Source organism: Phallusia mammillata, chromosome 1, assembly GCF_965637545.1.
Source record: "Phallusia mammillata chromosome 1, kaPhaMamm4.hap1.1, whole genome shotgun sequence".
NCBI lineage: Eukaryota > Metazoa > Chordata > Ascidiacea > Phlebobranchia > Ascidiidae > Phallusia > Phallusia mammillata.
This window is the reverse complement of record NC_137252.1, coordinates 24,290,393-24,306,551: the sequence shown is the minus strand read 5'-3', so window position 1 is coordinate 24,306,551 and position 16,159 is coordinate 24,290,393. Positions and strand designations below refer to the sequence as shown.

The 16,159-nt window shown below is 36.8% G+C and overlaps 3 protein-coding genes across 3 annotated transcripts; all 3 read left to right on the top strand.

Moving 5' to 3' along the window:
• Positions 1 to 2,090: 2,090 nt before the first annotated feature.
• LOC145209167 (arylsulfatase B-like) lies at positions 2,091 to 4,204 on the top strand. The gene is made up of 3 exons (XM_080079421.1): positions 2,091 to 2,456; positions 3,048 to 3,178; positions 3,432 to 4,204. Exons 1-3 carry the CDS (start codon positions 2,420 to 2,422, stop codon positions 3,552 to 3,554), a joined length of 291 nt encoding a protein of 96 aa, XP_079935547.1. The 5' UTR covers positions 2,091 to 2,419; the 3' UTR covers positions 3,555 to 4,204.
• Positions 4,205 to 9,260: 5,056 nt separating this feature from the next.
• Positions 9,261 to 9,880, top strand: LOC145209409 (arylsulfatase B-like). Its single transcript, XM_080079691.1, has 2 exons — positions 9,261 to 9,381; positions 9,777 to 9,880. The coding sequence occupies exons 1-2, from the start codon at positions 9,291 to 9,293 to the stop codon at positions 9,878 to 9,880; spliced, it is 195 nt and encodes a 64-aa protein (XP_079935817.1). The 5' UTR covers positions 9,261 to 9,290.
• Positions 9,881 to 10,838: 958 nt separating this feature from the next.
• Positions 10,839 to 14,100, top strand: LOC145237532 (arylsulfatase B-like). Its single transcript, XM_080100439.1, has 7 exons — positions 10,839 to 10,961; positions 11,070 to 11,161; positions 11,646 to 11,773; positions 12,089 to 12,320; positions 12,379 to 12,554; positions 12,630 to 12,760; positions 13,789 to 14,100. Exons 1-7 carry the CDS (start codon positions 10,860 to 10,862, stop codon positions 13,909 to 13,911), a joined length of 984 nt encoding a protein of 327 aa, XP_079956565.1. The 5' UTR covers positions 10,839 to 10,859; the 3' UTR covers positions 13,912 to 14,100.
• Positions 14,101 to 16,159: the final 2,059 nt, after the last annotated feature.

The following is a 16,159-nucleotide window of genomic DNA, read 5'->3' as shown; positions in this document are numbered from 1 at the left end:
AGCCGCACATGTCAGGTACGTATAATCGGATCGCCAGCACTCAATATGATTCAAACTTAACTTTTTAGAATTTTTATTTAGTAATTGTTTGAACGGAATTTTTAAAACCCATAAATAACGTTGCTTAAAACCGAGGTGTCCATCAGACCGGAGTTTTGAAGTCGTGTTCAAGCTTGAACTTGAGGTGAAGGCTGCGTTTGCGCTTGACTACACGTGCACGTTCGGCCATGTGTATGTAATAAATTCACTAATTAGCAAAAAAGGTAAATATCTTTTTTCGTTAGACGCTTCAACTCGTTCAGTCCCGGCATGTACGTCGTTTTGTATCTGGAAAACGCGACGCATGACGCTCCACTCATGAATGTTTTTGTCACAAATCTTATGTTGTTAAAGCAGTGGTTTTTAACCGGGGTTCGATCGAACCCATGACGAATTGTTTAAAATTAACTTGCTTAAACATTACCGATTGTTCCTCTTGCATTAATCATGTGTGAGTATATCATTATCATCGGTATCACAAGCAAAGTTGTTCATGTCAACGACATATTCACCTACATTAAAGTGAACAGGAAACGTTCGCGTTTCACACAACTTCGATTCGTTTGCGTTTCAGACAAAAGTTACTATACAGCACATGTATGTTGATATTTCTCTGTGTGGGATTGTTGTGTTGCTAAAGGTACGGCGATGTTATGATATCTTCATGTTTGCTTGTGTTGTTAAACATTAATGCGGTTAATATTTAGTTCTGGATGTTTGCGTGTATGAAAATCAAGTGAAACCAAGAAAAATACGTTTTTGTCTAACTCTAAGGATACTTTTTTCAATAAAGAGTTGTCTTTGTTTGACCACATTTTTTAATGCATGTATTTATAGCCTGAAGGTGTGGAAATATTAAATCGGTAGTATTCCGAACCATTGTCATGAGTTTTTTTATTTTAATGAAGAAGATTAAAATAGGTTTCGATCAACTCAGTCTCTTCGCATTACAAATCGCAACGGTTATGAAAAAGAAAAATTCGTTTGCAAAGCTAACAAAAAAATTAAATTGACAAGCCAATACAGGTCTTTGTCAGACACTATTGAAATGTTTTTTGTTACAGGTACTTTCATGCATTGCTAGGACCAGCTGCAAATGCATTACAAATGTTTTGAACAACGATTGTTTTATCAAAGGTAAAATCAAGTTTTAAAACCCCACGAAATACAGGATTAAAGAAGCATGCAACCATCTCCATTGATGATGTTTTCTGTTTTGTTACCTCTTTTGCTGTCTTCATTTGCACAAAACGGTAAAGACCAGTATGTTAATAATTCATCCAAACATCAACTAAAAAAAACGTTTAGAATTCATTTATTAGCACATTCATTACGCCCGAAACATATCGTTTTTGTTATGGCGGATGATCTTGGTTATGGGGACGTCGGCTACAAAGCAGTTGGATCAGACTCGGCAGTTAAGACACCTTTTCTCGACAGTTTGGCAGGTAACAATTTTCGTTCTGTTGGAGGGTTACAACGTCCATGAAATGATAAAGATATGCCGCAGCAAAATGATAAAAGTGCTCTAATGGGATGTTATGAGATATAGTTTTTTTCTATTAGTGTCCCTTAATGTTGTCGGGATTTCACATTGCACTCCGGTATTTTTGTGTTTTCTGAAACACAATAAAAATATATTATCTTTATCAAAGAAACTGACCAGAAGTGAAAAACAATATAAATTGTCTGCAATATAGGATGTACTGCACACAAGTTTTTTTTTTTATTATCTTAATAACGTTTTATCTCAAATTTGGTAAACGCGGCGAAATACGGTTAAAATTCGTTGTCAATTTATTCTTACACAAAGAGTATTCTTGTCTAATCTTTTTGTTTTCAGAGGTTTCGGTGCAAATGAACAACCACTACACCTTCCTTACAAAAATGCACTCCGAGTCGAGCGGCTCTGAGCAGTGTAGACCTGAATTTAAAAAATACTTATTAACGAAATTGAGTATAGGTATAACGCCTTCAAATCCTCCTGGTGCATTTTGAATTACGTATAAGTATGACGTTATCGCTGGACTGCACTAACGCTTCAGGGCTGATCCCAGTTATAGATTTATGTTCATCTTAGCGTAATAAAAAATAAGGGTAATTATTAAGTTAGTATAATTAGCACGTGTGGCCGTTTAATTAATTAATAGTTCTATAGTTTGGTGAAACAGACGGTTTTTGACAGATAATGGCGGAGTTGGACAAGTAGCCAGTAACTGGCCTTTGAGAGGAGTGAAAAAGGGTTTTTACGAAGGGGGAATTAGAGGACCCACGCTGATACATCACTCATCGCTAAACAATTACGTCAGCAATAAAATGATGCACGTCACTGATTGGTTACCTACCATTATGAGTGCGGTTCAATGTGACGTACAACTTAATGACATCGACGGCGTTGATCAATGGAATGCAATTAGGTGAAAACTCTACTTTGTTCGTTTGTTTTATGACTCTGGTTTTTTAAAAACTAATTTGCAGTCACAAGACCACAAAATCTCCCAGAAATATGTTGCTTAGCTTTGTTCCAACCAAGGGTAAAACACTAGACGCGGACGAACAGGAAACGTATAAGGAAGAGATGGAAATATTTAATATCGGCATGCGCGGGTTCGTGCGCAAAGGCGACTTTAAGCTTTTGACAAGCGCAATACAGTAGGAACCTTGTTGTATTAGAGATATAGTGCCAACGTGAATAAAAATAGATTTCTACAGTAAAAACAATGTCTGTAGAGATTTACAAGAAAATTGTATGATTGCCGGATGGTCTGTGGTCAGATTTCCTATTTGCTTTGAAGTCAAGTAAAAATGGGTAGTGAAGCGAAAGGGCTTCGAACCCAGGAGAACGAGTTCTTTTTAACGTATATTTTTCTGTATATATAGACATATAGATCAGGCGTCCGGCTAAGTTTGAAATAAAACGTAATAGTGGACTACAATAGTATAGGGCTTACCTTTACATAGATTGCACTATGTTTTAAAGTGTTAAATAATTGAGATTATGGTTGTAGGCGACTGGACCGTACCACATGAGTCGTCAAAACTCAGACCCAGACTGAGCAATAATACCAAACGACTGGAGTTGTACAATCTTTCAAACGATCCCTATGAAGAACACGAAGTATCGGAGAAACATCCTGAGGTATAAGCTATTTACATCCATGTTTCCAAATTGGCCCGAAACTTAAATCGAGCCGACTTAACAATCCACAAACCTATTGATTGATATTTCTATAGCAGTGCTATGCGTTTTTTTTTTTAGCGGACATCGTTTTGTGCTTTAAACATGGTCAAGAGTTTGGTGTGGTGTGTGGAATGTACAATTATAATAAACCGCTGCATCTTCGGCAAGCAAATACCCTATAATACTTGTAGTCAACCGCTTTGTTTTATAGGTTGTCAAAGAGCTGTTAAAGATTTTAGCAGACCATGAAAAAGAAGCTGTCACTCTAAATCACAGTTATGACCCAACTGGGTGCCCGGAAAATTGCGGTCCTTTATTGCCTTGGCTGGATTAATATCTGACAAAGCCAACTTGCTATGAAAAAGTTTGTTTTATTTTGTATTTGCGTGTACAGGCTTCTCCAAAACATCAGGTAGACTAACTTCTTTGGTCATCTTTTTTCATGTATTTCCTCCATAGTTTTAAAACTTTTTGTATTTGAAGTGGAAATATATGCGCATCGAAGTTGACATTTAATAAACATTGGCTCGCAACGTTTTCCTTCTATGTCCTGACAAAGAGCGTGTTGATTTTTGTGTGTGAAGCAAACAAAGTATCTTGAATTTCTTCATGAAAAACCTGTTTCACGCCGAAGAATACTCACCCATTTATAGTATATACCTAAACAACAAAAAACGGTTCTCTTTTTTAATGAGGTGTTGAGGGAAGTATAGGTTTAATGCCTGTAGAAAAAAGCTATTTTTCCATTGTGATGTCGCCTCTTTTCTTTCGTATTGCACAGAATTATGTTGCAAATTTCCTTTGGAATTTTGACTTTGTCACAAATGGATTCGTTTTTCATTTTATCGAATTTTCCCATGCGATCTTTGTGTTCACATTTAAGCCACCAGGAGTATCAATACTTATATACTCTGTTTAACTTCCTTGAATTTGAATTAATTACCAAACTTTGCTTCATTCTCTGATACGTAAAGTAATAAATTATGCCCAAGAAAACAGTTCAGCCCATTGCATACCGCGAGAAAATATATTGTAAACGGTTTCGATCATTTTAAAACGCCTTTTGTAAATTGGCGACCTCGCTTGTTATTAGTCATCACAAGCAAAGTTGTTCATGTCAACGACATTTTCACCGACATTGAAGTGAAACATACATACGTTCGCGTTTCACACAACTTCAATTTGTTTGCGTTTTAGCTAGAAGTTACTGTAAAGTACAGGTATGTTGATATTTTTCTGTGTGGAATTTGTTGTGTTGCTAAAAGCATTTCCACTGTTTTTTTTGTGTTCACATTTAATTAAGCCACCAGAAGTACCAATACTTACATACTCTGTAACGTCCCGTGAACGCGCCCCGGTTACAGCGCGGAACGTCACACGAGGGGGGATTGAAACGCGATTCCTAAAGGTCTCCAACACGCAGTCCACACAGATAGGGTGTTTTGTATATCTTATATTCAAACACTTTCAATGAAGAATGAAGAGGACGGTGGGAGGCGATAGAAACGATCGGAAACGGTTTCTACAAAAAACATGGCATTAGCACTGCGCTTTAAATGTAGGAATGTAACTTTAAGCTCACCAACTGTTATGGGAACCGGAAGACAACAAATAACATGGGCAATCCCAGAAATCACTGTCACACACCTAAATACACAATAAAACATGAGACCACAATATGCCATTATGACGTCATACACAATGCTTACCAAGCTATGTAGAGCAACAGTGTAGAAAGTCACGCTTCACGTGAATATCGTACAAGAACGCTGCGTAAACAAATACAACTTAAATAAACCCAACTACACGTACAGTACGACTATTAAAAAAGGGGAATGACATTTTAGGTCAAGTTCACAGCGGTTAGCAGTCATTATGGTAATCATTAAACACATATATACAAAGTGACTCACCAATAATCGTCAATAAACAGCTTTTCTACAACAACCGACGCAGCACCGTGCTCCACGGAAGTCAGCAACGAAAACAACTAAATCACGTTGCGTTATCACACAAAACTGGCAGTCCATTGTTACGTCACACAACGCAATAGATTACAACACAAGTTGTACTGAGGAAATGCGGGAATCAATAGAAATTGGCAATTACTGGCAAATAAGATGTAACATACTCTGTTTGACTTGTTTGAAGCTGAATTAATTACCAAACTCTAATAAACTTCTACGAGTCTGAAACTGCAGCTGATTTGCCGTTACTAATTGTTGTGATTCGAGCAAACGACCTAATTTCCCGGCCATGACTGAAGGTAAATTGTTGGTATAACCTACCAATGAGGTACGCAAAGGCCTTAGCATCTTTATATATATATGTATGTATATATATGGGGCCACGAGTCCTAAGAGATAACTCAAAGGGGGCACAGTTCCTGAGGTTTACTAAAAAGGGCCACCATCTATTTGGAAAGGTTGGAACCACTCACTTCGATTAACCTTTTAATCAGATTGTTGATTTTCTGTTATAAGAGTTTATCTGTAGTGCCTTCTTTGCGAATTTAAGTTGTTTTTGCGAATAGGTACCAAATTTAGCCAGGACATTTGCTGGTTTTCGTTTTTACTCATTTGTCTCAAACTTATACCTCAAAATTATAAATTCAATAACTGCAGTGTTTTACCTTTTCGTTTACCTTTACTTTGCACAACGAAATGTGATTTGGTGATTGTTGTAAGTTTAGTACATTCTGGTCGATTTATGACCTCAAGCAAAACCATGGACGTCCATGTAGTTGCTAGTTTATTAACTTTAAAAAATTATTTAGTTTATTCATGAAATGTTGAATAATCACGTTCATCCTCATCAAGTGTTTTTATTGTGACCTAAAACACAATACCATTTTGTAACAAAGCTATATGTTTTAAAACTCAAATCGCGGTTTGGGCTCATGTGCTTTCTGGATCTAGTGATTTGTTTACCTTAATCTAATTCTGACTACCAGTAAAACATAGTCACCACTCAATGATGAAAAAACAACGGTACTGATTGCAAACGTAACACATCAGGCGTTCTTTCACCATCTGAAAAAAAGTTTTACTGAACATAGTCAACCACACATCTTCTTTGTTACTTTTTATGAGAACACTGAACTACTTTTTTGCAAAAAGTTTGACTGTTAAAATTTAAAATTTTCAAAGCTGTTTGTTTGCTTAACTTTGTCCATGTCAGGATGTAGTGTTCCCCATGGAAGAATAAATATATTGGTGGTATATAATTATTCTCAATTAAATGCAAGATATCGAGATGATATTTAAACTCCATCAGACTGTTACAAAATAGCATAAATATAATGTCTGGCATATTCTTAGCGGTAGCAATTAGCGCTATGTAAAGCGTGAAAACAATTTAAGTATATTTTTCACTTACCACACTAATAGAAGTATCCTCTAATACAGCGTCCATTTCTTCCGTTGTGCCAACCACTAAGCGACTTTTGCGTAAGTAAATAAACCAATGCCGAACGATTGATTCCATTTAAGCACAAATTACCGAAGTGTTTGACATTACTGCAGACACTTTTATGAACACACGATTCGCGCGTACAACAAACCAAAGCCCACAAATTGAGTTCAATCCATCTCTGAACTAGTAGAAGCAACATACTTTTGTGTAAAAACATGGAAAACGTGTGTATAGCCTACCGATGTAACCTGCATAATAATAAATATGTCGTGCAAAATACCATCGCAAATGTAGCTGTTAATGGGATTCGGTCTCTGAATCTCAGTGTGGAGTGGAACAGGTAAGTTTCTTCACTGAGATCCCAGCACGCAACTGACATACACATGCTCGGTGGTAAGCCCGCTAAAAGCCGAATTACAAACACGTATATTGCCCGCCTCGTATGCCGCACAGAGCCTGTACCGCAACCGAACCAGTAAAAATATAGCCTTCCGTATTTGGGATAATCAAAAATCATGGATTCTGACGTGGGCAGCGTTCTGATCAATACGCGAGATAACAGTTGTGAGGCGTGTCAAAAACACGAAATGTACGGTGTCGTGCAGTGCACAGTCAAAACTCTTTTGAAGTTTAATCAAACGGAAGAGATCAAAGCGGTTTTAAAAACACAAACCGGTTCATACCGGTTAATTTGCCCGAACTCGAACAAAACTCGAACCTAAAACCATATTACAAGAAGTTTGGCTCCCTGCCCTAAATCAACATTTCACGACTGAGTTGAGTTTGTATCGCATGATGAAATAGAACGTAACCACAAATTAGATAGATACGCAAAATTTGAAATTGCCTATTAAATACTGTAGAATTCAAGCAGTGTGCCAATTCTACCTTTCAGTCTCTTGACTGGCAGAATAAGAGCGGTCTGTTTCACATGCACTTTATTGAAACGAAGAGTGATTTAAAACGATTTTCGTCCACCTAAACCAAATAGAATAAAGAACGTCATAACTACAAAACAGTCAATCTTACTTGCAGCACATAAAAGTATGCACCATAACACAACTTAATACAATCACAAGTCACAACTAACTCAGATTCCACTGTAACACTAACTGGACTGTACGTGTAAAAACAAGAAAACTGTTAAAGTGGGACACATACAAGGTTAGCAGTTGTGACGTAACAATACATGTATGGTGTAATGGCTGCAACGGCGGGAAAGGTTTTTGTTGTAGTGGAGCGTTACTGTCCGTTACAAATACCATGACGATTTGTATAAAATTAACTTGCTTAAACATTACCGATTATTCCCCTTTCGTGCATTAATCTTGTATGATTATATCATTATCATTTAGTTTCTAAAAGAAAGAACCAAACTGCATCCCGCAATCCGAAAACATTTTCAGCTTAAAGCAACAAAAATCATCCACAAGTGCTCTTTTCAGTTTTACTCTTTGCTTCATTCTCTGATGCGTAAAGTAATAAATTATGCCCAAGAAAACAGTTCAGCCCATTGCATACCGCGAGAAAATATATTGTAAACGGTTTCGATCATTTTAAAACGCCTTTTGTAAATTGGCGACCTCGCTGGTTATTAGTCATCACAAGCAAAGTTGTTCATGTCAACGACATATTCACCGACATTAAAGTGAAACATACATACTTTTTTGGTGTCGAAAAAAATAAGGACAGGAAACGTTCGCGTTTCAGGTTTCACACAACTTCGATTTGTTTGCGTTTTGGCTTGTTAGAAGTTACTGTACAGTACATGGATGTTAATAATTCTCTGTGTGGAATAGTTGTATTGCTAAAGGTACGGCTATTTTATGATACTTGTACGTTTGCTTGTGTTGCTAAACAATAATGATGTTAATATTTAGACCTGGATGTTTGCGTATGTGAAAATCGAGTGAAACTAAGATTTTACAATTAAACAAAGAGACCTGTGTTATTACTATACAAGTAAGTCTAAAGAATCCATGTAATTGTCAAATATGATAGGCTTAAGAGAAATTGGTTATGGCTATTTTTGTTTAAAAACGTTTTTTGTCTCATGAAACTTATTTCAATAGAGAGTTGTCTTTGTTTGAACAACATTTCATGCATGTTTTTATACTGTGAAGGTGTAAAAATATAAAATCGACAGTATTCCGCAAGCTTGAAATGTTGCGGAATCATTGCCATAAGTTTTTATTTTGACAAAGAAGATTTTAAGAAGTTTTGATCAACCTAATTTCTTCGCATAACAAATCGCGACAGTTATGAAAAAAGAAAAAATCGTTTGCAACAAAAAATAAAGTTAATAAGCCGATCCGCGAGTGTTGGGTACAAATCTTTGTCAGACACTATTTAAAATGTTATATGCTAAAGGTCCTTTCATGCATAGCTAGGAGCTGCAAATACATTACAAATGTTTTGAACAACGATTGTTTTATCAAAGGTAAAATCAAGTTTTAAAACCCCATGAAATACAGGATTAAAGAAGCAACCATCTCCATTGATAATGTTTTCTGTTTTGTTACCTCTTTTGCTTTCTTCATTTGCACAAAACGGTAAAGAGCAGTTTGTTAATAATTCACCCAAACATCAACTAAAAAAAACGTTTAAAATTCATTTATTAGCACATTCATTACGCCCGAAACATATCGTTTTTGTTATGGCGGATGATCTTGGTTATGGGGACGTCGGCTACAAAGCAGTTGGATCAGACTCGGCAGTTAAGACACCTTTTCTCGACAGTTTGGCAGGTAACAACTTTTGTTCTGTTGGAGTGTTACAACGTCCATGACTAAATGATGAAGATATGCCGCAGCAAAATGATAAAATTTCTCTGATGGGATGTCATGAGATATGGGATGTCATTTTGTTGTGTGTTTCCCTTAATGTTGTCTGGATTTCACATTGCACTCCGGTATTTTTGTGTTTTCTGAAACACAATAAAAATATATTATCTTTATCAAAGAAACTGACCAGAAGTGAAAAACAATATAAATTGTCTGCAATAGGATGTACGCACACAAATTTTGTTTTTTATCTTAAAAAAGTTGAATCAAATTTGGTAAACGCGGCGAAATATGTTTAAAATTCGTTGTCAATTTATTCTTACAAAAAGCGTATTCTTGTCTTATCTTTTTGTTTTCAGAGGTTTCGGTTCAAATGAACAACCACTACACCTTGCAAAAATGCACTCCGAGTCGAGCGGCTTTGATGACAGGAAAAGACACGGTAATGTTTCTACAAAATTGACCAACGCTTAAGCTGTCATAATTTGGCTACGCTTCATAGAGCTTGGCTAGCCCACGTTTGACAAATCAAATTTGATAGACTATAGTTCAGGGTGGCCCAAACCATGGCGGGCGGACCGCATGCGTCCCGGCGGTAGCTTTTCTATGTCACACGAACACTTTCTGCATAATCTTTGAATCGATTGCAGTGACCTTACACAACACGCCCAATATGTGTCTATGGTGAGGCAGCAAGGGTGTTTGCAATCGAATCGTTCATCTTTCTTTTTGTTGCAACTAACAGGAGCTGGTAATAATATACTCGGGTCTCAAAACATGAAGTCGGTTAGAACAATAAATCTGTTTTTTTTAATACAAAATTTTTTTTTTATTACTAAAACCCTAATGCGGCCCTTCATTCTCTTAGTCCCAGACCAACCTCAAGTAGTTGATTAAGCTGTTTTGTTTGGATTCGGCACGCGTCTATTCTGAGAAAAAGCTGTTGTTCACTTTACGCTTTGCTAAAGAAGCGCTCGTCGTTTAACATTATACTACAGATCAGAACGGGGGCTGACAAAAGCATGGGATATATGTACGTGCCTGGACTTCCGCTTCATCACGTTCTGATGCCGGAATACCTCAAACGGTGCGGCTTTGCCACACATATGGTTGGCAAATGGCACCTCGGACATTGTAAATCAGCCTACTTACCCCACCGACGTGGATTTGATTCATTTTACGGTACGTAGAATACTGTATTTTTGCGCCACTTCTGGCCAGAAATAATGACCTTGGAAAATAACTGCAAAACAAAGCTCACTTGTCTAATTACAGATTATGTTTTAGTAGGCTTACACAAATACCACGTAAAAAATCTCACAAACAAAAACAGTGAACAAAACAGTTCAGTGGTATGATTTGTCAACTTTGCAGGTTACGTTGCCATCATGAATCAATTTATGCAACCACTAGATATGAAGGGTTGTTGTGCCACCGATCTAATGTACAATGGCGAGCCAGTCACTATTGAAGGGCCGTCTTACGAGAGCGAATTCGTTGCACACCAAGTGGATCAGATCGTAAAGAATCACAATCAATCAAACGTAATCAACTCTAACTTTATTATATTTCAGTATTTTCCCCATTGGGTTTAAATTGATATTGAAGCTCAAAATTGCACTAAACCTGATTCAACATTATGGTTTTTCTAGCCTCTATTTGCATACGTTGCTTTTCAAGCGGTTCATGTTCCCTGGGTCATGGCTCCTCATGAGTACAGAACACCATACGATTCGGTTAAAGGGTGAGTGAGCTATATGTGCATTGTGATTTCAAACAAGATTACTTCAGACCGATTTGTCAGGGTCCAATTTTATTAAGGATTTATTTCAACAATAATGTTAAAGTGTTTAACATTTTTGTAATTTTCTTCATGAATCGATTTTACATATAACAGTATCCCGAAACCACTATATACCGTTCCTGTTTTGGTCTAAAAAAGCTCATAAATCAGTAAAACTTGTGTGCGAATTCTGATACTATACAATTGGTTTGAACGGCAGTGCTGTGGCACACAAGTGTGTTGTGCATGACAACGGTAGAGCCGCATTTTATCTTATTCGTTACCAAAAGAGGTGACCTCTATTATGTTTAAGTTGCAAGCACTCCCACAAAAGTGCTGGGTGACCCCAAGGTTAAGATTTCACATGGAGTGAAAAACTGTCAAAAAAGTAGGAATCATCAAAATAGATCGACTGACAGCCGTACCTTAAATTTTGTTCTTTCAGTAAAGTGAACAGTGATAGATACAAACTCCTCACAATGATAAGCGGACTTGATCGAGCTGTGGAAAACATTGTAGGTAGTTTAAAGGAAGCTGGAATGTGGAAGGATACCTTGTTTGTGTTCACATCAGGTACAGCTTTTTGTGCTTTAAAACAAAATTTTTGACTGTTTAAAACATATTTTAAAACTGTTGGAACGGCAAACTGTTTGAATTTAAAAAAATACTTATTTAAGAAATTGAGTAAGTGTGACGTGATCGCTGGTCTGCGTTAAGGCTTCAGGGCTGATCCCTGATTTATGTTCATCTTAGCTTAAAGGTAATTATTACAAATTTATGTTCATCTTAGCTTAAAGGTAATTATTAGGTTAAACTTTAATTAACACGTATCGCCGTTTGATTAATTAGCAGTTCTAAGGTTTTGGTGAAACCGACGGTTTTTGACAGATAATGGTGGAGTTGGACAAACAGCCAGTAACTGGCCATTGAGAGGAGCGAAAAAGGGGTTTTACGAAGGTGGAATTAGAGGTCCAACATTGATACATCACTCATCGCTAAACAATTACGTCAGTAATAAAATGATGCACGTCACTGATTGGCTACCGACTATTATGAGTGCGGTTCAATGTGACGTACATCTTGATGACATCGACGGCTTTGATCAATGGGATGCTATTAGGTGAAAACTGGACTTGTTGTTTGTTGTAGCAAGCTGACGTTTTAAAACTTATTTGCAGTCACAAAGGCACGAAATCTCCGAGAAGCCAGTTGCTTAGCTTTGTTCCAACTTGGGTCAGGACACTAAGAGCGGACGAACAGGAAACATATAAGGAAGAGATGGAAATATTTAATATTGGTATCCACGGGTTCGTGCGCAAAGACGACTTTAAGCTTTTGACAAGCCCTTCACACGGTAGGAATCTGATTACATTTGACATATAGTGCCAACGTAAATACAAGTGTTAAATTATTGAGATTATGGTTGTAGGCGAGTGGACCGTACCACATGAGTCGTCAAAATTCAGACCCAGGCTGAGCAATAATACCAAACGACTGGAGTTGTACAATCTTGCAAACGATCCCTATGAAGAACACGAAGTATCGGAGAAACATCCTGAGGTATAAGCTATTTACATCACTGTTTCCAACTTGGCCCGAAACTTAAACCGAGCCGATTTAACAAACCACAAACCTATTTATTGATATTTCTATAAAAGTGTTCTGCGGGTTTTTATTTGAGCAGACATCGCTTATGTCAGTGGTTCTCAAACTTTTTTTTGTTGCGACGCCTCTGGAAAAGTTTTCTGGACTTGCGACGCACCAGCAAATAAAAGGTAATGAGGAAACTTATTAATAAACAGTTAATTTAAATCTATTAAACAGCGCTTAGAGAACAATTTTAGCCTAACTGTTTTTCGACAAATTTATAAAACTGCACTCAACACTTTTAGTGCACCCGGCAATCACGTGCGGGCTTTTGTTAATTGTTTCAATTATTGCGCACAATTGCATTGTCTTGTCTGCTGCAAGGTCTCAACAGCATCAATAACGAATTACAATGAAAGTAATGTTTCAACTTACGCGCAATATGAACTGACGCACAAAAATTTACTGCTGCAACTCATGCACAATAATCACTTAAAACTTTAGCCAACTATTATACGTTATTTATAACTACCTCAGGCCTTTGCTAGAAAAGTCGCCTTTGTTACATTGTTATGAAGACTCCGTTCACATAATAAAGTTTAATGCCCGCGAAGCGTCGCCCCAGACACGCGCCTATCACGCACTTGCTGCTTGTACTGTTTGGTCTCGATGTACATTAACGGACAGCCGCGTTTTGATCAAAAACTTTTGAGGTAAATTTACGTCAATCCACACTCTACGCAAAAAGTGTTTGGACGTAGATATACGTCAACCGCACTGAAACCTCATTTTTATGAGATAAACTGAGTTCAGCCACGAAACGGAAATATTCTGCGTATTCTGCGTATTCTGCGTATAATATTCTGAACCACTGGCTTACGTGCTTGAAACAAGGGCAATATTTTTGGTGTGGTGTGTGGAATGTAAAATTATAATAAACAGTTGCATGTTCGGCAAGCAAATACGCTATAATGCTTGTAGTCAACCGCTTTGTTTTATAGGTTGTCAAAGAGCTGTTAAAGATTTTAGCAGACCATGAAAAAGAAGCTGTTACTCTAAATCACAGTCATGACCGAGCTGGGTGCCCGGTGAATTGTGGTCCTTTATTGCCTTGGCTGGATTAATATCTGACAAAGCTAACTTGCTATGAGAAAACATCTGCGAAAAAGTTTGTTTTATTTTGTATTTGCATGTACAGGCTTCGTCAACACATCAGGTAGATTACCTTCTTCGGTCAGCTTTTTTTACGCATTTCCCTCAAAGTTTTTAAACTTTTTGTATTTGAAGTGGAAATATATGTGCATCGAAGTTTGTTGCTATTTGTTAAAAGTTGATGTGTTCGTGTTGTTAAAAAATAGTTTGTCCTTTAGCAATTACCTAAACCAGGAGTTTCTGAAATATATATTTTTAAGGTAAAGTAAACTTACCAAGTTATTTGAAGGTCTTACTGTGATAATAGCCTACATATACATATTAAAAATATAGTTTGATAACGACGGTGACCCTGAAGTTTGCTTGAAATTAAAAGAACGCGCGTATTTCCTCCACGAGAAGAATTTGCATTCAGAAACAAAGTTAGAAAATCAACAGCTCCTGAATTGCCATCAAGAGGTGCACTGTTACAGTAAGATTAGTCAACACTGTCATAGAACAGTTCAATAAACATTTGCTCGCAACAATTTCCTTCTATGTCCTGACAAAGAGCGTGTTGTTTTTTTGTGTGGAGCAAACAAAGTATCTTGAATTTCTTCATGAAAAACCTGTTTCACGCAGAAAAATACCCACATATGCGTAAATTAATAAATTATGCCCAAAAAACTGTTCGGCCCATTGCATACCGTGAGAAAATATATTGTAAACGGTTTCGATCATTTTAAAACGCCAAAATTATTAGTCATCCCAAGCAAAGTTGTTCATGTAAACATACATACTTTTTTGGTGTCGAATAAGGACAGGAAACGTTCGCGTTTCACACAACTTCAATTTGTTTGCGTTTTAGCTAGAAGTTACTGTAGAGTACATGCATGTAGATGCTTGTCTGAATGGAATAGTTGTATTGCTAAAGGTTTATGTTGTTAAACATTAATGCTGTTAAAACTTAGTTCTGGATGTTTGCGTGTATGAAAATCGAGTGAAACCAAGATTTTACAATTGATAAATTGGTCATATGGCTATAAGTTTAAAAAACGTTTTTTTGTCTCATGAAACTTATAGAGAGTTATCTTTGTTCTTTGTTAGCCACATTTTCATGCATGTTTTTATAACCTGAAGGAAATATTAAATCGGTAGTATTCCGCAAGCTGTTGCAGAACCATTGTCATATGCTTTTTTTTAACGAAGAATGATTAAAAGAGGTTTTGATCAACTCAATTTCTTCGCATTACACAACCTAAAATCGCTGCGGTTTAAAAAAACGAAAATTGCTGACAAAAATTAAACTTAATAACCCGATCCGCAAGTGTTGGGTACAGATCTTTGTCAGTTGTTATTTGCTACAGGTTCTTTCATGCAGCGCTAGGACCAGCTGCCATACACTGCAAATGTTTTGAACTAAGTTACAATTGTTTTATCAAAGGTAAAATTAACTTTTAAACCTGCATGTAAACCAGGAAAAACAACACATCTCTATTGAAGATGTTTTCTGTATTCGGCCAACAAAACGGTTCAATGGTAGTATTTTTTAAATGGTCATAATTTCATCCTTTTATTTAAAAAATTAAGAAAACCTACACTGTAACTAATGGCTCAAAGGGGAACAACCCTAAACCACTTTATTGCGTCAAATTGTGTTGGACTGATACATCACTCATCGCTCAACAGTTACCAACTATTATGAATGCGGTTCAATGTGACGTACGTCTTGATGACATCGACGGCGTTGATCAATGGGATGCAATTAGGTGAAAACTCTACTTTGTTTGTTTGTTTTATGAAACTAAATAAAAAAAAAACTTATTTGCAGATACGAATGCATAAGGTCTCCCAGAAATCAATTGCTTAGCTTGGTTCCAACCAAGGTCAAAAAAACTAGACGCTAATCAACAGGAAAAGTAAGAAATAGAAAAATTTAATATCGGAATGCGCGGGTTCGTCCGCAAAGGCGACTTTGCCTACCTAATGAGTTACACAAGGTCTCAGCGTCTTACAAATATATCTTACTTGAGATTACAGGGTCTTACCGCAACACAACAACTCAAACATGTGCATTCAGATAAAACTGATACCGTTTGTCTGATATTACACATTATTCTGATAGGTCCAAGACTTTACTCCTTCACTTCTAGTTTGAGAGGTTTGTTATCCGCATTATTTTCGGTAAGCAGTGGACCACGGTCCTAATAAATAATTTCAAGGGGGTCACGGGTCCTAATA